The 25,740-nt window shown below is 38.2% G+C and overlaps 1 protein-coding gene across 3 annotated transcripts in view; it reads left to right on the top strand.

Annotated features, from left to right (window-relative positions):
* Positions 1-25,740, top strand: part of LOC134528206 (cyclin-T) — a 75,778-nt gene that overhangs the window by 27,742 nt on the left and 22,296 nt on the right. For 2 of the 3 annotated variants that reach the window (XM_063361608.1, XM_063361607.1), the window contains exons 4-10: positions 2,899-2,944; positions 7,003-7,093; positions 12,909-13,103; positions 14,243-14,330; positions 16,432-16,578; positions 17,239-17,452; positions 22,293-24,879. In XM_063361608.1, the coding sequence (XP_063217678.1) occupies positions 2,899-2,944; positions 7,003-7,093; positions 12,909-13,103; positions 14,243-14,330; positions 16,432-16,578; positions 17,239-17,452; positions 22,293-24,879 (3,368 nt within the window). The remainder of the gene's footprint in view (positions 1-2,898; positions 2,945-7,002; positions 7,094-12,908; positions 13,104-14,242; positions 14,331-16,431; positions 16,579-17,238; positions 17,453-22,292; positions 24,880-25,740) is intronic. The other variant, XM_063361609.1, reaches the window with a different exon arrangement.

Genomic DNA, 25,740 nt, shown 5'->3' with positions numbered 1-25,740 from the left:
GCATACAACGGTAAGCAACAATTACCACTACACCACTGCACACAAGCAGAACTTCGTCTTCCTCGTCGTACATGGCCAAATGAACTGCAATGTTCGCCAGTTTCAGGTGATTCGCCTGAGTGCATCGCATGCTTGAGGTGTACTGGTCTGTGGTGCATTCCATGTTTCATTGCAGCCACGGTGCACATGTGTGTACGACCGTAAGGCCGGGTACACGCAGGATAAAGGCACGACACTATGCAACCTTTAGTCTGATAGTAGTAGACTTCCATGTTTTTATATAAAAGCAATGCACAGGGAATCAGATGCGGCACATTGCCACAAAACTGTCGTGATCAGACATGAGGTGAAAACATTAAATGGCTGTAGTGTTCTGCGCATGCACAAGTATTACAAAAATTTGTCAAAGGCGTGGCTTAGTGTGTTTACAGCTGTCTAGTTAGACTGGTCTTCATTTTTACTTTAATTTGAGTTTGTATTCACTTGCAAAGTATTTTAATTGATTTTCTCTTATTATGGAACTGGCTGAAGATTGTTTATTAGAAGACATTTTTCATATAATCACAACAACATTTTGTTTTCAAGAATGTGGGAAGAAGTAACATAACAAAAATACATTGTTAAGCGGGCACAATGTGCCGCGTCTCGACTTAATCTATGTGGCTGCTGAATGAGCGTGCAGAGTTCCGGGTATTAACACACATTTACAAACAGTTAAAATTTATTAAGGATGTCTGACACTATACGCAAGTACATACAAACAAGTAGGATAAGTACATGCATGGAGCCTTTATCTTTAATATTCCACAATAAAATGATATTTTCACTGCATAAAGTTCCACAGACACGCGCTACTGATTCTATGTACATGCCATTGTCATCCTTAGCACCCCCTGGCATTATAGAGCTAGTGCACCCTTCAAGTGGCCCCCTTAATATTTTTGGTTTCTCATAATTTACTTGAGGTGTAGTGTTAAGTAATTTGTCAACAGTCAGAAATGTTGTGTTTTAAATTAGGGCAAAATAATTACAAAAGTGCTATTAGGTGTGCACAAACACAAAATCTATTTATAATACTACTTTTTCCATATTTTAAAAATAAACATAGTTTTATGAATAAATAAAAGTTGTTAAGGGCGCAGTCAGCTTAGACACATATAGTGCGCAGAGCTTCAGGAAAACGTGATTTCAAAACTACTCAAGATATCAAGAGTGGGGTCTGTGTACGACAAACATTTAAGAATTTGGATTAAGTTTGTAAACTGTATTTTAATACAGTTAAGTAGATTAAGTATTAGCCATTTTAAAATGTTTGAAAGCCGATTTTTCAGAGTAATTTTTAGGCATAAAACAACCGGTACACATTCTTGAAAGCACTTAAGGGTCCCGCCTACCTGGGCACACATACGGTGTGCAGAGCTTCAGGAAAAACAACGCGATTTCAAAACTACTCAAGATATCCGAGTGGGGCCTATTTACGAATAGCATTTAAGAGTTTGCTGAGGGCCGAAAAGTACTTTTAATTTCAGATTAAGTTTTTAAACTGTATTTTTAGAAGCGTTAAAATGCCTGAAACACGTGTTTTCAGAGTAATTTTTGGGCATAAAACAATCAGTACAGATTCTTGAAAGCACTTAAGGGGCTTGCATAACACCTTTATCTTCATTTCTCCGCCATATAATGTTACGGTCACCGCTCAAATTTCACAGTTATCCTGTGACGACGAGACGAATGCGTGCCAGTTCAGAGACTTGCGCTTAGAGGCTATACCGCGCTAAAAGCACCAGCGAGCGTCGCGCTTATCATCCCGCCTCACTAACACACATACACCCCTGACGAGGCGGGCCCCTTAAGGGACTTGCATTACACCTGTACCTTCATTTCCATACCATATAATGTTACAGTCACAACTAAAAAAAATTCTCAGTTGTCCTATGGACAAGAAGACATCGCATCAGTTCACAGCCTTGCGCTTAGAAAACAACACCGCGCTAAAAACACCAGCGAGCGTCGTGCTTATTATCCCGCCTCACTGACACACACCCAGACTAGACAGGCCCCTTAGGAACTTTTATCTTTGCAAGGGTTTTGGAAGTTGAAAGCAAATACACTATGTGTGTTACAATTAACTTCACCATTATCTCCATGCAAATGGGATTTAATAAAATAGCAGAAGTAATCTTTTAAAAAAAAAGATTCTGCTGATAAAAATATATAGTATCTTCCATGATATCTGTAATTTTCTGAATAAATTTATAAAAACCACCACCAAAATTGTTAGCTTTTCAATCTATTTAAACTAAATAGAGTATTGACTCGACACACTTCAATAATGGTCTACGTATCAGAGTACAACACTTTATATAATTTTTTGTTATAATCACTTCACTTATATCTGCTACGTAGTTGTAAGGTGCATTACACTGCCTTTAACTGTCCATAATTTTTTTGTTCTTATAGATTTATACAAAGTACTCTGCCCTCTTTGATATTAATTATGCAAGCCAGTTATCAAATTATATTTGAAAATATTCATCTCTGTGATCTATTGTATCAAACAGTTTTATTTGGTATTTTTAAAGAAATTGTAATTATGGTGTCAATGTTAAGTTTTGGTGTACTTTACTTGGCAAGTTGAAAATTTGGTGACATGCTGGTGGAACTTGGTAATGATTTACTGCACTGTTTTCTAGGTGGAGGGGAAAAAATGACTAGCATGTTTGTGCCCCGGGATTGGTCGCAATCTCTGTGCACGTTTTACCTGAATGAATAGGTATGTTGCTGTTGTGACAGCAACGAGTTGTTAACTGAGCGCTGCTTTCTCTTCTCGGTGTGTCGCTGCTGTTGCCGCGGCCACCTGCCACCTCTTTCGCCCGCACAAACATGCCCCACTTTCAGCCAGCAAGGACCTCGCTCAGACATCCTACTTCATGGCTTCCAACAGGTGAGTGGCTGAGTACTGGATCACGTAGTGTTGGGTTTGTGCTTAACACGTGTTCGCTCAGTGATTCCCACCGTCATCTCGGAGGTTAACCCAGGGCTCAGCCGGGTAGCCATGACGACTAACTATCCCTTGCTGGCGACTGACTTCTGTTTAGATACCAAGATGTGACTACACTGGAATAGGATGGGGGAGGGGAGTATAGGAACCTCTTTACCTGCATTTTTGGAATTCAAATTCTTCCCTTAGGGATAATGATAGAAATTTTTAGTTTTGGAGGGGGAGGATTTTATATATGTATCTCCCCCCCCCCCCCCCCACCCCCCTGCATACACCCCTGACTATATATTGGTTTTGAAAACATTTACTAATTTCATTGTTACAAAATTGTGCTGTACATAAACGATTTGGTTCCAAGAAACTGGGTCATATTTAACTCTAATTACTGATACTGTGCCAAGTTATATCAATTTAGTACTTTAATGTTAAAATTAAATTTTAAAATTTTAAATTGTTAAACCGGATCAACTTGGGCCATAGACGATCTGAGTTAACGAAAATCCAGGTTATTCCAGAGAATGAAGGAAAAACTATTAAAAAGAACATGAATGTACGTAACAAAAATATTTTTAATGACATTTAAAAATTATGCGTAAACTTTTACCTAAAAACACATAATATGTATTTATACTGATCGCAATATAGGTGTAAACTAGACGGTAGTAAAAAAAAATGGCAGCGAGCTTTTGCTGTTTCAGTTTTGTGTATCGGTTTCGAGCAGTGCAATCTCACATCCGCTTTAGCATTAGAAACTCGTTTGGCGATGTTTCAGCTTGACTATCGGAATACACCAACACATTATCTATGTTTGCTACTACTTCTGCGTGGGTGATAACCACAGCTGGTTCATCAACACTGTCTGAATCTTTATTTTCATTTTCTGTAAACTGCATGATGCAATAATTTATTTCTCTGTGATCGCTTTATAACCTCCGTCATCAATTTGCAACCAATTGTCAATGTCATCAACATCAGAACAGCCATTGATATTTTTAAAAATGTCTATAAAATCTTCTTTAATCTTGTTTTCATGGCAAGTCACACACACTAAGTCACAACTTTTTCTGTGACCTTATCAAAATTTCTCTTGTAACCTGATCCCAAGCTTTTGCAATCATATAAATAAGAGTCTTCATTTACTAAAAATATAATTTTTTTCCAAAACTTGGTCTTGGTTAACGAGGTTATACTGTACTCTTAATTTTGTATACATTTTTTAATTGCTGGCTCCTTAACTCAAGCATTTTTGTAGAGGTCTGGGTTTACATATCAGGGTGTTTGCAGGTTTGAAAGTTCACAAAGTAAACTGTAACAGTATTGGCACTCACAAAACTTTAATTTCCAGCAGCCTGTTGGAAAAGTGCATTTTGTTTTTTTTTGTGCTCTTCGCTTGAGTTTATAATCGCACATAGTTTCATTTAGTCACAGAGTTGGAGACTGTCCTCTGAAACCTTGTGGAAGTTATATCTGATAAAGTTTTATCTTTCTAACTTAAAAATCTGAACATTCTGTTTGTAATAGATCTGTTTTGTGTTATGTCTAGTTTGGCTTATGTATTAAAAAATGACCCTGTAATATAAAACAATTGTAAAAGAAAAAATTGAAGGTTGAAAAAGTCCTGAAAGTGATTCATTTGATATTTATTTATACACCCTGCATATAAATCAGTGTTTGCAACATTGAGAACATCACAGCTCACGTGACTGTCAATAAGCTTCGCTAATGCTCTCCCTAACATTAAAGTATAAAAACAGTGTAACAAACTAATATGATATATTAATTTTTGTATACTGTTTGGTATCTAAAATTATTTATAGTATAGAAACCCAGTACCCGGTACCGGGTCAAGGTTCGGCAGTTGGAAACCCTGATGTGTAGGGTTCAGAGTTCCTTATTTATACATTTCCTTGCTTAATTAATTATGACAAACTTACCTACAATCAGTATTCAAGCTCATTTGTTGAATCAAATTCTAGCAGACAAAATTTACACTTAAGTTGAATTATATGTGGCTAAATATTAAATAACTTTGAATAAAAGTTTCTCGTATCTCTAAATAAACTGAATGCTGTGCTTTTGGAACAGTCCTTATATTGCAGTATTCAAATAACCATAATGGCCATGTTTAATAAGGTGTCATGCTCGTGTGGAAGGGTAACTGTTCAATTCCAACTCAATTGGCACATTAATATCTTTATGGGCATAGGGCCCATCAGTTGTTCAGAGCATAGGCGTGCGCATGGTAGGTGCCACAGGTGCCTTGGCACCACCATTAGGGTTAACGTTATTTTGTTTTTTACAAGCAGAAATAATACATACTACTTACAAAAATCCGTATTATTTCCAAAAAAAATATGTTTTCCAATCGTGTTGAGTTACGGATATGTGCTCATAACACTATCAGTATATCAAATATCAATCGAACCAACTATACACACGGAAACAAGTCAGTGACAATTACTTGTGTTGTACACGCGGGCCGCAGCTACGAAACTTCTGAAATGTAAATACTTATCATAGTTCTCCTCGAATTACATAGAATGCGCGCTCGGTGTCCACTGTTCACTCCACTCGGCAGGCGCACGGAATAATAGCCGCCGTCCGCCAGGGTTTATTTTTAAAAAAGAGAGAGAGTTTAGTTAGTTAAAAGGATAGGCTTACTTGATGACTTATATGCAGTCGCCGACAAAACATTTTTGTTGTATTCCAAAAGTTAAAACGTTTGCCCACTCTTATTTGTGTATTTTTATTATTTTAATATTTTACATATTTAAGGTATGTTACAAAAACTCCCTTGATTTGTTGATTTTAAAACTTAACATTTGAGAATGTTTTTTCTAGCATTTATTTGGCGTCTTCAGAAAACATGTAAGTACGGTTTTTCAAAGCCACCAACATAAATTTCGTGCAAAAATTTTGTTCAATTTACTTTATGGCTCAAAAAAGCTTAAAACTGTAAATAGTTTAGTAGTTTTCCTGGTGATTATAACGTTCAAAGCCATAATTTTTCATAAAAAATGTTAAAATTTTGACATCTGTGTATTTAATGTTTTTGTTCGGAAACACCTTAAATAGCACGATTTTGCGCTTTCAAATCCAAATTTTTTCCGGGGGAGGACCCCCGGACCCACTTTAGGCTCGGAGTCCGTGAATGACAGGGCTGTTGTGTAATCTGGCACCACCAATACTGAAGTCCTATGCACGCCTATGGTTCAGAGCCTACTTCAAACTTAAAAGTCCAGTCACATAAACCCTCTGTGCATAACTGTGGAAGGTTAAACAAATTTTGTTAAGTCCTTAATATCTAGTTAGGTATGTGCAGTTTGTAAAAAGTATTTATTTTTCTTTTCCTTGTACAGATTTTTGTACATTTTATGTAAATAAACTAAAAAATTTGGTTTCTATTTGCTGAACATTTTTACAGGTACATTCCTCTGTCAACTCAGCAATGAAACTTGTTTAAAATGTTGTGAAAAATAATGTATAGAATTTTTTTAATTTTTTATTTAAAATGTTAATGTTATGTTTTAGAAACGAGGTTTGACTGTATTACGTTGGGGTTTTTAGAGTGTTTACTAATTAGTTAGTAAATCTAAAAGGAAGTAAATATTTGTGTTATTGATAGTATTCAAAAATATTTTGCATAAAAATGCTATGAGTTATTCAAATTATTCTTGTTGTCATGACGTGTGTTCTTTTTAAGATAGTCCTGTTAGTTTGTAAGTCTCTGTCGCCATACACATCCCTTAGTTGTCTTTGCCTCAACACAACTGTAGAGTTTGATGGGAGATGGTGCACAGCCTGGACAATGGCTTCACAGTTTAGCGTCCCACCAGACCAGAGTTGAGGTGTGGAACTCGCCTGTCCGCTGAATATCTATCCTGCGATATCTGGTGCAGTTGGTAGGGACACGGCCAAGAGAGGTCAAAGAATGAATGTGAGACATGCGTGTCGAGGTGTTGGGTTCCCGCCCACTGATGACAGTTGTGGGTGTCTTGCAGCCTACACCTCACCACCATGTGCCTGCAGTACAAGCCCACCATCGTGGCATGCTTTTGCATCCACCTGGCATGCAAGTGGTCCAACTGGCAGGTGAGTGCGTCACCCCGTCGCCGCCCGCCTGTCACGAGCTGCTGTGCTGGAGAAAATGAATTATGAGACCAGTAACTAATTTTTATGTTACGACATCAGGACATTTTTTTTCAAACGGACATATGCTTGCTGGTTTATTAGTATTGTTCCCAGTCGTTTTTCAATCAAAATTACACTGTTTTGTAAAGTAACCTCTTGATGAGTAGTTGAGTTGGGGTAATTGTGAACATTACTTGGGGTAATTGTGAACAAAGAGCTAAATTGTTCTAAGTAGGTTAGAGACATAACAGGCTTTAAAATCATTCTTAATGAGGATTTTGATTAATTTAATAGCCCTAGGTGAAAAAGTAACCGTTCCCAATTACCCCCTACCCTATGGGGTAATTGGGAATTTTTGGGATTATTGTGAACATGAAAAATAAGGCTATCAGAAAAACCGATTTCTATATTAGACATGTAGGACAGTTAAATAAGATGTGTATTAACAAGTGTATCCATAGAAAAATGTGTTAACATGGTTTGCATGGTCCTTGTGTTAACGAGAAGGTTAAACATTCCAATTTTGTTCCCAATTACCCCACCTGACCCTAAGTATCCTTGAACAAGTAAGTATCATATTTGATGAAAATGGTGCTAGCTTTATGAGTAAACAATATTAATAAAATATTTAAATATCACCGAAATCTCCTGTTTTGAAAACAAAATTGGCATAATAATAAAACCATAAAATCTTGTCTCTCTAAATCATGAGTCATGTCTACTCTCAAATGTTGAATTAGCCATTAGGTGGTAAAGAAAAACAAAATGTGTATTTATTTTGGTTCTGTTTGTATAAGGAAAGCTGGTAAAAAAAAAATTTTTATCGCTCATTAAAAATATTCTTTAAAATACATTTTCTGAAAACTAACATGTGCACATAACAAAATCAAAATTGTGCCAGGGATATATGTATATTACAATGTAGTTCTGAGTAGCTGAGACTATAATTCGGCCAGTTTCAGAGCTACAAAATTAATATTAATATTAAAATGTCTTGAATTTTACTATTGTTGTCGTTAGATCTAAACAATTCTGTCTCTATTTTCGTGTTTGCGTATGCATATGTTTGTGCTTATGTTTTTAGGACACTGGTGTACAAAATCATATGTCTTGTGCTCAAAACCTTTATTCATAGTTTTAATGTATATTGTCAATGAAATTATGTAAATGTTAAGTCAAGTTCAGTAGACGGATGGAGCTGTTGTAACCTGCCATCACGTACAATCATTACCATTTATTTACCTTGAGTTTTCATAAGTTACAAATTCTGAATGTAATTAGTAATTAAGTTACTTACAGTTTATGTGTAATGTTATTGTGAAATTGTTCACAATGACTTATGCTTATTGAAATGTGGTATAAATGGTATATAATATGCCTACTGTATGTAAGTGATTTTCTTCTTGTCTCCTGACTTATGACTATAGTTTTTTTCTCTATTATCGCAGAGTTGTATCTTTTATAAGCAATTGGATTGGATCTCTCGATCTGAGGTAGTTTCCTGTCGGGTTCAAGTCTGGAATTTTTGCGAATGGGAAATAAAGGTAGGAGGTTTCCATTTCACTACCCATGCTTTGCATCAATGCTTCATTCTTGTCTCATCACCTCTCATTGTTTTTAATGACCAGGATGTGGCCAAGATGTTAAGCATTCATCATGCATTCAGCCATCCATTATGAGTAAAACATGTTTGAGCTAGTTGTTTGTTTCTTACATTTGACAGTTTATTTGGTAATTCCATCACCAATAAGCACATTTTGAAATATGTGCTTGCTGTATGAACGTGTGTGTTTGATATTACCTTCAAGATTGTGAAAAACAGTTTTTAAAACAAGGTCATGGTTTGCTTGAACTACAGTAGAAGTTTTTCAAAAGTATTTAGAAACTTAATCGTATTATCAGGGAAATTTTTTAAACTTATGATGCACAAATTTTTTTGGGGAGGGTTTTACTGTAATTGTGTGTGTGTGTGTGTGTGCGTGCAAGTGTGTGTGTGTATGTATGTGTGTGTGTGTGTGTATATATATATATATATATATATATATATATATATATATATATATAATTTCTATTTTTCTTTTTTTCTTTTTTTTTCATGGTAGTTGAGACCAGCCTATAAACCCTCAAAAAAAAAAATGCCAGTCGGTTTATGAAAATTGAACATCCTGAATGTGCTGCAGTGCTGTAACTATAGTTTCATTTAGATTTAGGAAGATTAGTTATCTAATGATTTGCATATTTGTGACTATAGTTTGACCATAGTCGAATTTGGTGTGAATAGATTGTAAAATAAAATTATGTAATTTTATAATTGTAACTTACAGCGTAAACCTCTCCATTTTGCAATTTCAAATATTTTTATATTGCTCGTAATAAAGCTTTCATACAAAATATTTTGGTCTGACATGGCATAGGACTTAGCTTTGGCTACTTGTTAAAGACAACATTTGTGAACTAGTGTATCATGATAATTGTAGTCGCCCGCGTAAAATATTTGTTTTCCTCACGGCACTTGCAGACTAGAGTGATTGCAACAAGTTGTTGAAGGCCATTTATTTCTAGCAATGGTACAAAAACTAAATTTTGGATTTAGTTTATATTATACAACTAAAATACATCAATATCAGGCATAAAATATTTTCTTTACATTTTGTCTAATTTCTAATGGTGGGAAGTATACTTCCCATGGCCCGCAGCAGTAACAAAAAATATGTAACATCACTTCTTTGTCTTTCACTAGTCCTTCAAACTTACATCCTCCATGAAAAGCTATTTTCTTCCATAGTTACACAATGACCCCCTGAGATGTCAAACACATTTTATTTTCCATGAAACTTCCTGAAACATGGTTCAATACACAATGGAACATTGCATGTTTTGCAGATATACCTTGTTCTCTTGTCATGCACTTTCGTTGAGCAGAGACGGCACCTTCTGTATGTTTTTTCCAAAATAGGCATGTGGTCACCTACTTTGGTCAACCTCACCTCTTTTGGAACCATCTTTTTGTTGCTCAGGAAGCTGACAGGTCTTCCTTTTCGTTTTCTGTTTGAGAAATTAGCTATCAACTGTCTTGCTAGTCGTAGCCGAAAACTAAGCTGGTCATGAGATGCCCATTCTCTTCTGCTGATCTTCCACAAGATGAATGCATTTACGATTGCTAAGTCAATGAGGTAATACATGATTCTGTGCCACCATTTTCGGGAACGTCGACCTATTGCATAACGTTCCCGCAGTTGATCGAAGTGATCAACGCCTCCCATGATCTCATTGTATGTAACAATACCAGTTGGGCAGCTCACATGACAACTTGTCCCATCCTTGTTCTTCCTTGAGACTGTCGTGGTGCACATAGGGTTGTTTGAGGTTGTGAGAATGGTTACTGGTTTCCTGTCCATCCATTTGATGGCTGCAACACCTTCTTTGCACTGGAACTGAAACTCTCCTCTCTTCAGTGGCACTTTCTCTTTCAACATTGCAGGAAGTCCTTTTCGGTTTGTTCTTACAGTGCCAATGGCATAAATGTTATCCTTCCGAAGTGCTTTCATCAGATTTACAGTGGTGAAGAAGTTGTCAAATGCCACGACACATCCTTTTCCTTTTAGATCTCTCGTTAGACTGAGTACTACCCTTTCACCAAGTGTATCAGCCATCCTTCCATTTGTAGACTTGCCAGTGTATATTTCAAATTTCAATACATACCCATTTCTAGAATCGGCTAGACACCACACCTTGTAGCCCCTCTTCACAGGTTTCATGGGCATGTATTGTTTGAGTGATGAGCGCCCCTTGAAAGGTATCATACTCTCATCAACAGCCAACACACTAGATGCAGTGTATGCCTCAGTAATAGTATTATTGAGGTTTGTGATAAGAGGCCTAACTTTGTGAAGTTTATCATTATTTGGATGATCCCTTGGAAGGATGGTCTGATTATCATTGATGTGAATTGTTTCAGTTATCTTCTTGAAACGTTTACATGTCATTACTTGCGATATCGTAGGTTGGCCGAGTGCAGGATCAGAACTCCAATACTGATCAACTTGTGGCAGTATTATCAAACCCATCAGAATGTTCATTCCAATCCACGCTTGGACTTCTTCTACATATGTTTTGTCCCAGTTGCTTGTTGTTTCACTAATATCACTGCCGCTCCTCCGTTTCATTTTCACTTGTGTTGCATACAAATTGGTTTGTTCAACAATGTCTTCTGTGATTTTCTTACTGAATATTTGCATGAAAAAGTCTTTCTCTGTACTTGTTCGAGTTAGTATAGGAGTGACTTCTCCATCAACATCCATATTGACAGCTAGCGAATCAAACTGACTAGCATCCTGAGACCAGTCCTCATCCATCTGCTCAACTTCAGTGTCACTGCTATCCCTATCATCATTTCTAGATTCCACATTTTCCCTACATGAATTACTGGGTGCCCTACTGGTGCTACATTGTGTAATAGATCTGCCAAGCCTATCACTCACTTGATCTACAATGTGCACACTACTTGGTTCTGTACTGGTGCCTGGCTGCAGATCAGACGTCCAAAAACTACTCTCCTGATTCTCGATCAAACAAAATTCTTCTTCTGCTCCTTCGTCCGGATCTCTGTCGGAATCATCAGTGTCACTTGGAAGTGCAAAATATAACTCAAGGGCTTCCTCGGTGGAAATTCTCTGATGTTTTCTGGGCATTTTTGCTGCAGGAAGACAAAAATGTGAAATTACTGTCTTTTGTAGTTCACTGAAATATTGCTGGACATCTTTTTCTGTAACCAAAACCCAGAGCGTGAGGTTAGGAAAACAAAATTATTCCAATTACATGATCAAATACACTCAAAGCATTACTTCACTTACCAGAACAAAATTACATTCATATTTAGTGCTTCTGAAATTCACTTGAATCCAACAATACTTTTATGATCACACAATGTCGTAAAAAGTGTCAATATGGACTCAATGAAACTTTCTGTTACTATTTTCTTCATTCATTGTCAATAATTGTAAAATTGGGGGCTAAAAGTTGCAAACTATTTTTCTTAGCGCAACTTCACTTTTTTGCTGGACATTTTTCTGTAAGTAAAAACAAAAATGTGAGGTTAGGAAAAAATTATTACTCCAATTACATGATAAAATAAACTCAAAGCATTATTTCACTTACCATAACATGTAACATTCATTTTTGGTGCTTCTGAATTTCACTCAAATCATAACTTACTTTTACGATCACACAATGTCAATAAAGTAGTAAAATTGTATTTAGTGCAGCTTTTGGCGCCTTCTCCTTCGTTCCCAGTGCCTGTCATTTGTTTTCAAGAGTTACCAACTGTTTATTTATAGTTTACTGAAGTAACCGACAGATGGCAGACTAAGTCTGAGGTGGTAAAATAATTTACCGCGGCCCTTAAAAAAAAACTAACTCTGTGGGAAGTATACTTCCCACTACCTGGGAAAGGGTTAACATGCAAAAATGGAGATGAATAATTAAAAATTATAATTGTAGCAAAAAGGTGGGAAAATGTAAGTTTCCAGGGCCGAGTCCCCATTAACCAGGCAATGTTTATATCTTGTAGCATTTCATTAATATTTATGTTTTAGTTGCTGAATTGTACTCCAGCGCTGTTTCCTGTGCCAATTTCGTAGCCAAGTAGGCTTTCTGGCTCCTGGTTACACTTAAGTGTGACAGCAAGAAAATTTTACGCTTAAAAGTGCTTATTTAAATAATTTAAGCTTGCTAGCTGCTGCTGTCTCTAATAAAAACATGTATTTGGCTTGTCTAGATTCCACTGTCTATCGAAGGGAAGAAGTGGTTCTGGTACGTCGATAAGTCTGTGACGTTGGAGCAGTTGGAGCGTTTGACCTCAGAGTTCCTCATAATATTTGACAAATGTCCCACCAAGCTGAAAAGAAAGATAAAGAGCATTAAAAAGGAGAATGCTCCATTTCCTACCCAGAACATCAACAGCAACCTTTTTGTAAGTTGCCTCTTATTTTATTTACTGTTGCAAAGATTTTGATTTAAATAAGTAACCAGTTTTTTAAATTAAGTTTTTGTTGTAATTGTAATTAACATTTCAGGGTTGTTTACTGCACTAAGTATTGTGAGTTTGGGTTTAAACTTTTAAAGAACTTTGTTAGTTACTTTCAGGAAGAATTAGCATTGAAAAATTTGTACATTCTTGTTAAGTCAGTTTCTGCAAGTTTATTATTACTTTTGTCTTCTGTGTTATTTACAGCAAATGGTTATTCACTCATATGTTGGAACAGTAATTATTAATTTGTCTGTGGAGAACCATGTTGTATTGGCATGCTTGTGTTTAGTTGAAGACACTAGGGCTGTGTTCTAATAGCGGATTAAAGTGTTTAAATGTGATTATTTGAGTGTGTTTAGTTACAAGTTTTTAACATTGACAATGTACTCCTAGTGGTAACATTTGTCACGTAATATGCATACTAACAATGATATTGTTATTGTACCCTTGGGCATATTATCTTCTAAATTTAGGAGAATGCTATTAAAATATGTACTGTAATGAGAACTTTAAAAAGACCTATCACAGTGTGTTAAAATTTTGGTGTTTTGCACAGACCTTGGTTACTGTTCTTGTGATGTAGCACAACTGTTTGCAAACATTAGTGGGACACTCATGAAATTTCTCATTGGTATTATTGAATAATTAAAGTTACCTAAATATTGTGGTGTGAATACTACAACTAGGTAACTAAAAATTTAGCAAAATATGGGTAAATGCACAGAATGCTCTAGATTCCCAATATGGTACAACTTAAAATTCAGAAAAATTAACAAACATCGCCAAAAAAAAAACCCATTAATTTATGGTTTTTTTTTCCGAAACAGCATACTCACCCCACAATATATTGTTATCTTAAATATAAAGTAGCTGTTAAATTGAGTTAATATGAGGAATAATTCGAGCAGATTTGCATATATTTTTGTCATCATTGTTACCTGATGCTATTGGTTGGTTCAAACATTGTACGTTAGTAGTTTCTGTTATGGAAAATGTTTTGATATTGTGTGCCGAGAGAATGTGTAGCCAGTCCTTAGTGCCCTGCGGTGGGTGTGATTTCTACCATGTGTGGTCCTCCGCAGGCTGATCCTCGCAAGGCTTATGGCCCGGATGGGCAGGAGGGCTCCAGTAGCTCGCACCACCATCCCCATCAGCCTCCCGACAAGTCTGGTAAGCTCGATATCATTCACCACGCCAACGACCATTGTAACACACTTTTGTTTTTTACCAGCAAATGGAAGTACATTTCAGTTGCTTGCCCGCTATACTCTCTCCGTATGTTGAGATGTGGTCATCTGGAAAGTCACTACATACCGGTACATAAAAACTTTTGAAGGAAAAAACTCAAACGTTGGTTGCGGACATTGTAACAAGTCACAATTGTGCCGGACTAAGATAATGACTGCTCCTTGCACATACATAAACACTTGAAAATCTGTGAACGTAAGTTGCAGGTAGTTGGGTGTGAAGCTCCTTCTCAAATAAATGGAATGAATTGAAACTTTTTACCCTCACGATAAGACCGTAGCAGAAACTGCTTGACCTCTTGGCCCTGCGCGTGGAAAACGACTAAACTAAACAAAGCACAGGGCAAAAACATACAAAAGTCCTTCAAGCATTACATAGCAGGGGACTTTCCCATTAAAAACACCTTCGTATTGCTTATAACATTTTTCTTATAACTACTATTCATTGATTCTGAGTTCAACGGGCCTTGCCCCAATTTTGGTACCTGTCTCTGTCTTTCTCTTACACAGCATGTAATAGAGTATTGTCTATCATTTCGGCACCAAAGCGTCAGGTCTCTGCTTTCTTTCTTTCTCTGAAACCACTGTCCTACGTTCTTGAAACATCACCAATACACTGTGAACCACAAACGAAAAAACTATAGCTATGTAAATTATATTATAGCTATGTAAATTATATTTAAATGCAATAAATTACTGCAATTCACACACTCAAACATAATAAACTAGCCAGCAAAGTGGTAATTGGTATAAACATAGTTGACAGGCTTTCCTAAATAAAATAAAATATCAAAATTAATTACAAGAATATACCTAATGATAGAATACAAATACAAAACTAGATCACTGTGACCAATTGATCCCATATGAATGACATATGATTGAGATATGCACAAAAAGAAACCACTTCATGAAGTTGCGGCATTTCACTGATTGTACCAGTATTCTCGGATGGTGTAGATGCAATGGTATACTACAGATTGGTGGCTTGTTAGTTGTAACTGGTAAAACTGGTGATCTGTGTTTAAAGTAGGCATTTAAATCATGGAATCCAAAGATATGGCTAGTGGGAGGTTGAAAGTGACTGAAATTGATCTTACATTTTTGCCTAAAAGTATAAATTGCTTTTATTGACGTTCTGAAGGTCCTGTACCCAAGTGGCTTGATTCCAAGTAATTGCTAGAAGGTGTTGTAGCAGCAGTCAAAATCTTTGTTGTAGTTTTCTGGCTTCTCATGCTGGTTGATGCTACAATGTTTTGTTAGCAATATGCTCTTTCTTTGCCAGAGAGTATTGGTGAGTCTTGTGAGTTCCGTGAGGCAACTGGTAGATAAGGTTTAATGTGGCATAGTTATAACTGCCATGATGTGGGTGTGTTTGGTTTGGTTGGTGAGTCTGCTGTTCAGTGAAATGGAAGGTCAGTGTATGGTACAAGTGTTGCAGCGTAGATCAATTTTTATGGTTCCAAGGATATTCATACCATCTTCTTGAATGTACATAAAACAAAATAGAAACGATAATTGGTAAATATGTAAATATTTCACTTGAAATAAGGCATTGGAAATTGGCGCTACTTCTCTCTGTTTGCTACTGCAGGTCTGAATGTGCACCAGAGTTTTAAAAAAATTAGTAGGCATCTATGAATGCTGTTTTTTTTGTCAATTATTTTGTATTTCACTATTATCAATTTTTTTTTGTAATAATTTTTAAGCATATAGTGAAAATATGATTTCACACTTCACATGAGTTCAAGAAAATAGGAAGAAATACTTTAAACACAAGCACAAATTTTTACTTACCAATAAAAAGCTGTATGTTCTATGTTGTAGAAAACATGTATGTATCAGTAACAATAATTCAAAAAGTTAATTAATCTTAAAAGCCATTTCAATATCAAATTATTATATTTGAAATCAAAATTTTCAAATTCTTGCAGACTACTAAAAAGTAAGCACATTGATAATGCAGGGTTTTATTTGATTCATATCATGTGAAGTACACTTCACAGAATACCTACCGCTTCCAGGTCCATTCCCAACATCCGTGTCTGGAAGAGGAGAAGGCCCTGACGAGCTTGAATACCACTCTGCTTCCGGGTCCCGTGCCACCATGAAGAGTTTGCAGACTCTGCTCAGAGGCGCGCAGTCGCTGCCGCCTCCCCCTAGTTCCCCAAGTAAGTGAGCGCCCACCGGGGGCGTGCGGGGAGCGGAACCTGGCCGTAGCGTTGCTAGGCGTCGACCAGCTCGGCACGCAGCCAGTGCCCAGAGCTGCTGTCGTGTGGGACCTGCCTGAAGGCAGTTGTGTGTAACTGGGATAATCGCACACCGTCCGGTGGTAGCAAAGCAAGAGAAGTAGCTCCTTGTCTTATTGAAAGTGAAAGTTTTACGTTGGTATGTTCATCGATCAGATATCACTTGAATCTTTCAGTATGGCAAGATGGAGTCTGGCCTCATAAAATATGTGTGTTTCAAAGGTTTTTTTTTAATACCCATGTGTCTTATGTGAACGTGTGTGTGTGTGTATATATATATATATAGACACACACACCCACCAAGGTTTATTTAAGTATAAAACATAGATTTCCCCCTGATTGGACATTAGGGACAAAGGTCGTTTCAGCATAACCTGATAAACCTTATTTTTTTGCATGTTATGTAAAGCCGAAAACATTTTTTTTTAGCATTTCCAGATGTTTTTTTTTATCCTCTCACAACAACCCCCCCCCCCCCCCCCCCCCCCTCTATTTTTCCCTCTTCCCAACCACCACTATGTACAAAGATGTACAGGGAGAGTAGAGACAGGCAGTTTGTGCAGTGGAGCATTCCGCTTGCAGGCTACTCCGCTGCCCCGGAAGATGCGTACAAGAAATCGCAGCAAGCGCAGTCGTCTGGCGTGCTGCGACACACGGACTACCCGCCACAGCAGATCCCGCCTCCCCATCAGCAGCACCCCCATCAGCGAGCTGATGCTCGCGACTACCGCGAGAAGAAGGACCGAGAGAAGTTCTCGTCTGAAGGCCAGGTGTCTGCTCCTGTGCCCAGCAGCCGGTGTGTTAACTGCATTCATATTTCATTTTTTGTTCCCTTTAGTATCAAGACTACAGATACTAGAATATGTTAGGTTTTAGTAATTTTTAATTATCACCAAATTTCTTACCCCAGCTACAGTTAACGCCTAACTTGTATGGTCTACGACAATAATTGTTGTTAAGTCTACCATCTAAATTTCATCACCGTCCTGAAAACCTAACATATTACCAAAAATCTTCTGCATCTTCAGCAATGTTATTTAATTTTTTTTATATATCCTTAACCTTGTAGTTCTCGATGTTTTTACTTTGTGACTATTTTATCTCTGGCTTAAAGCTTTTAAAATTAATCCACAAAGAGAAAAAATGAAATTCAATAATTATGAGTGTCTTTGACAAAATGTGTCATAATACAACTGCTCTTATTAAAAATAATGTATTATTTGAATTTTCTACCATTATAAATAATTTGAGCCTACTGATTGCATTTTTGCTATAGCATAAAAAATACAAAAATAAGAGATGGGAAAGTCTGCAAATTTTTTTAGTAGTTGAGTTACAAATAAAGCTGAGCTCTATTAATTACAGTAATTTTAGGCATTAATTTTTGTGTTCCTGGTGTTTTATATTATGTTAATTTATCAATAGCATTATATTAAAATTTACATGTGTTTTCTACGAATGAGTCATTGGGGTCACATGAATAAGTAAAATATAACTATCAATCATACCTATTTATAGTTTCTTTTAGAATTAAGTATTTTATTCCCACTAGATTCTGGAAAACTTTGTAGATGCGAAGATCTTTGAAGTTCAAGGAGAAATGTGTGGTAAAGTCAATTAAATGCGAGAAAATATAAATACAGTAAAACCTCCATTAACGAATATTCTATTTAACGAAAAACCCCATACAACGAAATAAAATTTTGGTCCCGCCGAACCGCCATAAGATCAATGCTGTTTTAACCTCTAAATACCGAATTTTATTTGTTCTGAAATAGTGAAATTCCCTTTACAACGAACTGCCGCTTTTGGAAAACACGCAAAAATAAATATCTCCTACAAGACATCCACTAATTTTTTTTGCATTCACTGCTTAAAAATACGTGCGTATAACCTTAAAATAATATGCACCATCGCGGAAGACATAAATAAACAAAGCATCATGGATAACGCACGTCGTGTATACATGCCACACTTTGTTCAAAATGGCGGGTACATTTAGCGCTAGTGGCGGAAACCTCTCGTACCATCGCTGTGGCAAGACGAACAACTAGTATATTTTGCGTTTCTATGGTTAAAGATGCGCACACGCAAATATTTTTAACTATGGTGTAGTACAATTTCCGTTTTTTCAGTTTTCAACTGTTGTTTATTTATTCCACACGTAGTTACGGAAATCAACACGTTATTACTGTAAAATGAATTCTAATCCTAAAAAGCGGCAACAGATTGACGTTAAAATAAAATTAGAAATTTTAAATGCAGTTGATGAAGGTGACAAAAAAAGTGATATAGCTAAACGTTTCGACATCCCGGCGTCTACAGTTTCGACCATATTATCCAACCGGGAACAGATCGAAAACGTGTGAAAGTATGTAAAAATGATGATTTAGACAAGATACTTTTTGACTGGTTAATGGCGGCTAGGGCATCTAACATCAACGTCTCGGGGCCGATTTTTCAAGAAAAGGCATGCCAGGAAGCACTGGGGATGGGAATTGATATTTTCCAAGCATCAAATGGTTGGCCAATAAACAAGTGTATTATATGTGCTTTTTCATGTTTAATTCCTCATATCGTATTAAACAGTCAGAAAGACAGTTCTAGCCATTTATGTGAAGCTTTATGATGACTAGAAATATATTGTGCGAAACCTCCATTTAACAAACCCCTATACAACAAACACAACAAATTTTGGTCCCTTGAGATTTGTTAAATAGAGGTTTCACTGTAATAGTTTAACAAGGTTTTTCTCATTTTAAATGTTTTTAACTCTACAATTTCCCTAAATGAAATGGTAATTTCATAGGAGAGTGTCGTTCCTAGAAAAAATTCAATATTCTTTTTTGAAACTTCCCAACATGTTTTCTATGAGAGCATTGTGATACATGAAGTAGGTAGTTTACCAGTAGTTCACCTTTTTAAAGAGTAGTTAGGTTAGGTTAGGTTAGCTACATGACTAATGTTAATTATGGTTGGCTGGGTTGGCTACAGTGGAGCCTCGTTACGAGAGCTGACAATGGCGGGAAAAATTATCGTAACTACGTATATTCATAATATCCGAACACGAAAAATTGAAGTCAAAGTTAAGATTCCTGAACCTTTTAAAAATGTCTTAATTTCACACCGTAACTCAAAAACTTTAGTGAAAAACGCATTGAATAAAAGTTGTAGCAAATTGAATTAAAAATTGAAACAGTCTCTATGATTTTTTTTTGTATCTAAAATGGTTTTGGTTTTAATTGGGAATGAATTGGTGTGACACATGAGGGAGCAACGGAATACAGGTAAGATAACAGCTGGGGCCATGGTCACATCATAATGGAGTGGAGGTAAGTGAAACGGAGAAAGGAAAATAAAAGAAGTGCGAGAAGAAGGCTGCCCTTCCTGTGTAGACTGGTTTATTTTTAGATTTCCCCCTATAGTCGAAAGTCAGCGCAGCAGCTAGCTTCTAGGGGAGAACCTTGGTTGACATAACAACACACAGGCGCACTCTACGGTGCTTTATGCGCAGCGGTGAACGTAAAGATTTTATACTTTCTGGTTAGGTTATATTTGTGGCCAGTCTCACCATAAGCATGGCAACTCTGACGCATTTTCCTCTTTTCCCCCCCTTTTTTTTGTGAGCCTTTGCGTGCTGCTGAAAAATTCCTTCATCCCCTGCCGGATGTGCCTTTTCAAGCACCTTTGTTCGATGTCAACCTTCAACCTAGGGTAGAGAGAGAAAGAGACAGCGAAGAGAGAGGACAATGCTGGGGAATAACGGGATGAGGAAAAGAAAAGGAGGGGAAGTAGCCGGTGCCGAGAGAGAGAGAGAGAGAGAGAGAGAGAGAGAGAGAGAGAGAGTGAGAGTGAGAGAGAGAATGAATGTTGTTAGTCACCACAATCCCACCCATGGCCTCTCCTCTTCCCCCTTTGCAATACTATACTGGGGAAAGTAGCGGAACAAAATACAATGCACATTGCTTGTCACCAGTCACGAGACTTCCTTCCTCGTCGGTCATCACTCTTTTAGCAGTCTTTGTGTTAACTGTGTAAACTTTTTTCAAAATGCCATTTAAATCACTTGTACTTACGGAAGGGCCAAAAGGAAACACTCGACAAATTAAGTATGATTTGCGTGGTCAAACTGACGGTGCATTACAAAACTCTCGTATCTTCGAAGGTCTCGTAGTATCCCGTACTCGTATTAATGAGTTTCCACTGTACATTAAAAATGCAGAACAATTGTTTGAATGGATAGTTATATAAAAATTACATAAAATAGTAATAGGTGAGGTTAAAATAGCTACATTATAAATTCAGGTGTCACAGTATTATTAATATAGCTATATGAACTTAACCAATTGGCAATTGTCTCACAATTTCTCACTATTTTTAACCAATCATTAAAACAGTGAACTACTGATTATCTCAGACTTGATAGCCTTCCTTACTGTAAGTTTTTTTTTATATATTGAAAGAAATCATTTGCTTTAAAAATAATTGTCATTTACATCATATAACCTAGCAACATTTGTAATCAAATACACATTTTTCGGAATTTTCTTATTTTTCTGTAAAGAAAACTGCTTTCTTCTCAAGTATTTTTTTTTAATGTCATTAAATGGACATCCGGAAATCATGCACATTAAACAAACAGAATATAAGCTCTGTATTATTTTCCTTTACTTCTGCCATTTTCTGTTTGGAAACGAATGTCCCGACTTCAAAAACAGCAATACAAAAGCTTTTTCAAAAATCATTTCAAAATTTTCTTTTGAATATGGCATTAAACTATGTGAAATATATAACCTTTTTGTTTACATAAATAATTACACCTGCCCATTGATATAGGTTAGGTCTGCCATTTTACTAGATAGTAAAATATATGGTGTAACAATTTTTTCATAAACAGCTATACTAACAATTGTTGCTGTAGTATAAAAAAACATAAATTGGAGGCATTAAAGTGTTTTCTTGTAATGTTTGTCTGCTGTGTTACAAATCTATTGACATGGAGCAGGCCATTCCAAAATGGCGTCTTTTCCAGTGTTTTGGAACGTAAATATCGGAAGAAACATTTTACGTCTTTCAGGCAGTATTATTATGTAAAATTAACCATACTTAAAGAAAATTGTGCAATAAAATGTGCAATTAAAATGGGATTTTTTTTTACCAAAAAAATGGTATGTTTTTTTATGCTAATTGCACGTGTGAAATATGTAACAAATTTTAAAAAAGGTTTGTGGAGTCTTGTCTTATCGAGAATAAAGAACTCAACTTTCAAATTGAGTTGAACTTTAGATACTCGCTCGACTCGGCGAGTAAACTCACGTTTTCAAATCTCAGCCCATAGAAAGAGAGAGAGGGGGGGGGGGAGGGGGGGGGGCACGCACACAAAACATACATAATATACATGTATAAAACACACAAAACTCATGTATTGATGTGTTCATTTACTGAAAATACTAGTTTGGATTTACTAGTTTACTTATTTGCGAGGAAAGTTTGTTGTCCTTACACTTTTTTTTTAGTTATAAAAATTGAAAATCAGTTTAAACAGCTTTATAGTGTTTTGTTGTTTTTTTGTTTTCATGACTACTAACGGTCTCTCAGACATTATGTATTGTAAGTGAGTGAATGTTGAACTTCAGGGACGGTGGCCATCACGGAGGGGCAGCGCTGCAGAACCTTCACCACAAGGCTGTGCCCCCGAAGGTGGGGGCTCCCGCCTCGCACCACCGCCCTCCAGGCAGCGCGGTCAGCATGTCCCGTGACGCCGCCCGCCGAGAGCAGGCCCAGATCCGTGAGGCGTCCAAGCGAGAGAGTCTCCCTCGAGAGATGCTGTTCACGTCGCGAGGTAGGCACGACCCTGCCCTGGACTCGTCGGAGCCCTCCGGCTCGCAGCAGAACCACTTGGGGAGTGTTGTTCCCTCTGCCGGTAGCTCCAGTGCGGGTAGGAACGAGTGGCCGGTCGATGGTGAAGCTAGGGACGAGAGACACGGCTCGCTGCCCGGTGACAAGCGTGGTGGTGGCGGCGAGTTGCTGCGGCACAGCAAAGTTTCCAACGAACATGGTAGGATGAGTCAAGCACTCGGGGAAAATAACTACAAAGACAGTTTACATGGCAATACGTACAATCATCGCCAAGATCATATCAGGCATAGAAGTGAACAATACCACCCTTCGAGTCAAGTGAACTCCGACTCGGTGGAGCGGAAACACCAGCCAGAGTTGGGTATTTTGATGGACAGAAAACCAGCTCCGGATATAAACATCACGAGTGACAGAAAGTCCTTGCTTGACTTGATGACTCAGGATAGAAAACCTCCGAGTGAGCCTAGTAGCTTAGATAGAAAAATGCTTAGTGAACCAAGTAACTTAGATAGGAAACTACCTCATGAGTTAAATAGTGTGGTTGATAGAAAGCTTCAACCAGAATTGAACAATTTGACGGACAGAAAGTCTGAACTTAGTAGTGTAATTGATCGGCATGACAGCTCAAAGAGGTTACCGACAAATGTGCATTCAAGTCACCATGTTCCAACAACAAAAAGAGAAGTCAGAATTGAGGAAAATTTAGATGTGAAACCTCGTGCAATATCAAATAGTATTCCTATAAACAAACAAAAGTCACGGTCAGGGTCACCAGTTGTAGGACAATCACTCGGTCAAAGCTCATCTTCCAGTCATAGATCAAAGTCCCCTAATGTGTCCGTACAACCACAGAAACCAAGTTCATCGCAATTGCATCACCATCATTCTGTTTCCGTTCGTAATGGACCAGTGCCAGAGGAACATAGGATGAAAAGACCTGAGCAACCTATTCCATTTACACCAAAACTTTTGTCTACTGAACACACAAAAATGGACAATGACTCTGCTGCATCCCAGACGAACGTTTCTCAGGCCCCGAGATCATCGACTCCCGTCGGTCACAAGGGTCATTCTACCCCAGAAAAACCACCTCATTCCGTCCGTGAATCTCCGTACCCCCAGAGGTCTGCGAAGTCGAAGCAGCGCACACCTCCATCTTCAGTGCGGAGACCTCCTTTGTTGGAAACCCCTACCATCCCTCCTGTGTCTTCTGGTGGTGGCTTGACTTCTCCCTTCGGCTCACCACCTCCACCTTTGCCGACAACTCCAGGAAAACCAAGTGCTGCAAACAATCCCTCAGCGAGTCTTCGAACAACAAGACATCGCTCGAGTAGTTCAAGTAGCGAGCCCGAACTTATTCCTGTTGTTACAAAATTAGATGATATAGCTGGCTATGAAAACATAATCCACGAGACTAAGATCAAGTTGCCAGGTAGAGTGCCAGATATAATCCAGCCTATTAGAGATAGGAAAAAGGATGAATCTGTGCACGGGACAAACTCTAAAACCACCCTGGCCACTTCCGTGGCAAAAGAGTTGAAACCACCCGACTTGATAAGACCATTCCCAAGCCAAGTAGAAGCACCGGAGAACCAACATGGTGATGTCGGACCTGTGACGTTTTCACCTTCCCCGCTGGATTTCGAAGTACCGGATGTTTCTAGCAAACAGTCTGTTGATCTCAATGCTTCTCTGGAAAGTGTTATAGATGTCACCTCGATAACAGAACCGCTACCGACCCTACCTTTAGTAGATGAGTCGGCACTCGGAGCTACCCAAGTTGGATCTGCTTCCCCTTCGAAGAAGTCATCAGATCACCACCATAGAAGTGATAAGAAGAAAAAGAAAGAGAAGCACAAACATAAAGAAAAAGATAAATCCAGGGACAAGGATGATAAAGACAGAAAGCACAAGCACAAGCACAAAGACAAAGATAGGAACAAAACAGACAGATCAGTCGATGTGATGCCTGCAGCGGAACCCATTAAGATAACAATTCCAAAGGACAAACTGGTAAACATGACACCAACTTTGGAGCAGAATTCGAGTGGTTCTTCAGGAATAAAGCTCAAGATACAGAAGGAACGCTTGAAAGACTTACCCCAGACAACATCCAACATGTCCCACTCGACTTCTTCGGGTGGCTTGAAAATCAAGATCACCGGGATCAACAGCAGCAACGCGGAATCGTCGCGGAAGAGGGACCGCAGCAGCCCCGGTGACGAGTCATCTGCCGCTCCCACCAAGTCGGCCCGACTGTCGAGCAGTGAGCACTCGAAGCGAAGTGCGAGCGGCAGCCACAGTAAGCAGAACAGCGCAGAGGGTCAGCGGGGCAGAGGTTCGTCCCAGTACGCCGGGAACAAGGTACGTGGTCGAGGCAGGGGCCGACCCCCGCGCTTCCCTCCTCCCATGTACCAAGGTCCTCCCCGACCTTACAACTACGCCCCTTTCTATAACCAGGGTTATTCCCACCCTGCTGCCATGATGTCCAGGCAGCCCTATATGTACACATCACAACAGGTGGATCCCGCATACGGTTACTACGCCCAACAGCATTACATGTACCACCAGCAGCAGCCTCCCATGCCGCAAGAATCGCAGCCTCCTGCTCTCCCACAAGAGATGCAGCTTTATCCCCTCCTTCCACGGGAGTCGCAGCCTCTTCTTCCCCTCCCACATGAGTCGCAACCACTTCTTTCCCTCCCACATGAGTCACAGCCATATCCATCTCTCTCACATGAATCGCAGCCACTCCCACCCCTACCACATGAGTCACAGCCATATCCTCCCCTCCCACATGAGTCGCAGCCATATCCTCCCCTCCCACATGAGTCGCAGCCATATCCTCCCCTCCCACATGAGTCGCAGCCATATCCGCCCCTCCCACGAGATTTGCAGCCGCCACCTCTCCCACGAGATTCGCAGCTGCCTCCTTTACCACAGGGTCCCCCGCCCGACAACCCACCTCCCCCTCCGCCCCCGGAGTAGCTCCTGCTGATACTTCAAAAGTGTAGATTAGTGCATGGGTTGTGTTGCAGTGTATTTCACAACCATGTCTTAGTTTTGGAGAATGTAGTTCACACTTCAAGGCAAACTGTTTTTCCTTTTATTTTATAATATTGTTAGAAAATTATATGCTTGTACCTATCTATACAATTTGTTCTTATGTTTAATATATTTAACACAAAAAATAATCTAGTTTTATACAATGAGATACAGTGTTTA

Source organism: Bacillus rossius, chromosome 1 (genome assembly GCF_032445375.1).
Source record: "Bacillus rossius redtenbacheri isolate Brsri chromosome 1, Brsri_v3, whole genome shotgun sequence".
Lineage (NCBI taxonomy): Eukaryota > Metazoa > Arthropoda > Insecta > Phasmatodea > Bacillidae > Bacillus > Bacillus rossius.
This window is presented reverse-complemented; position numbering and strand designations above follow the sequence as displayed.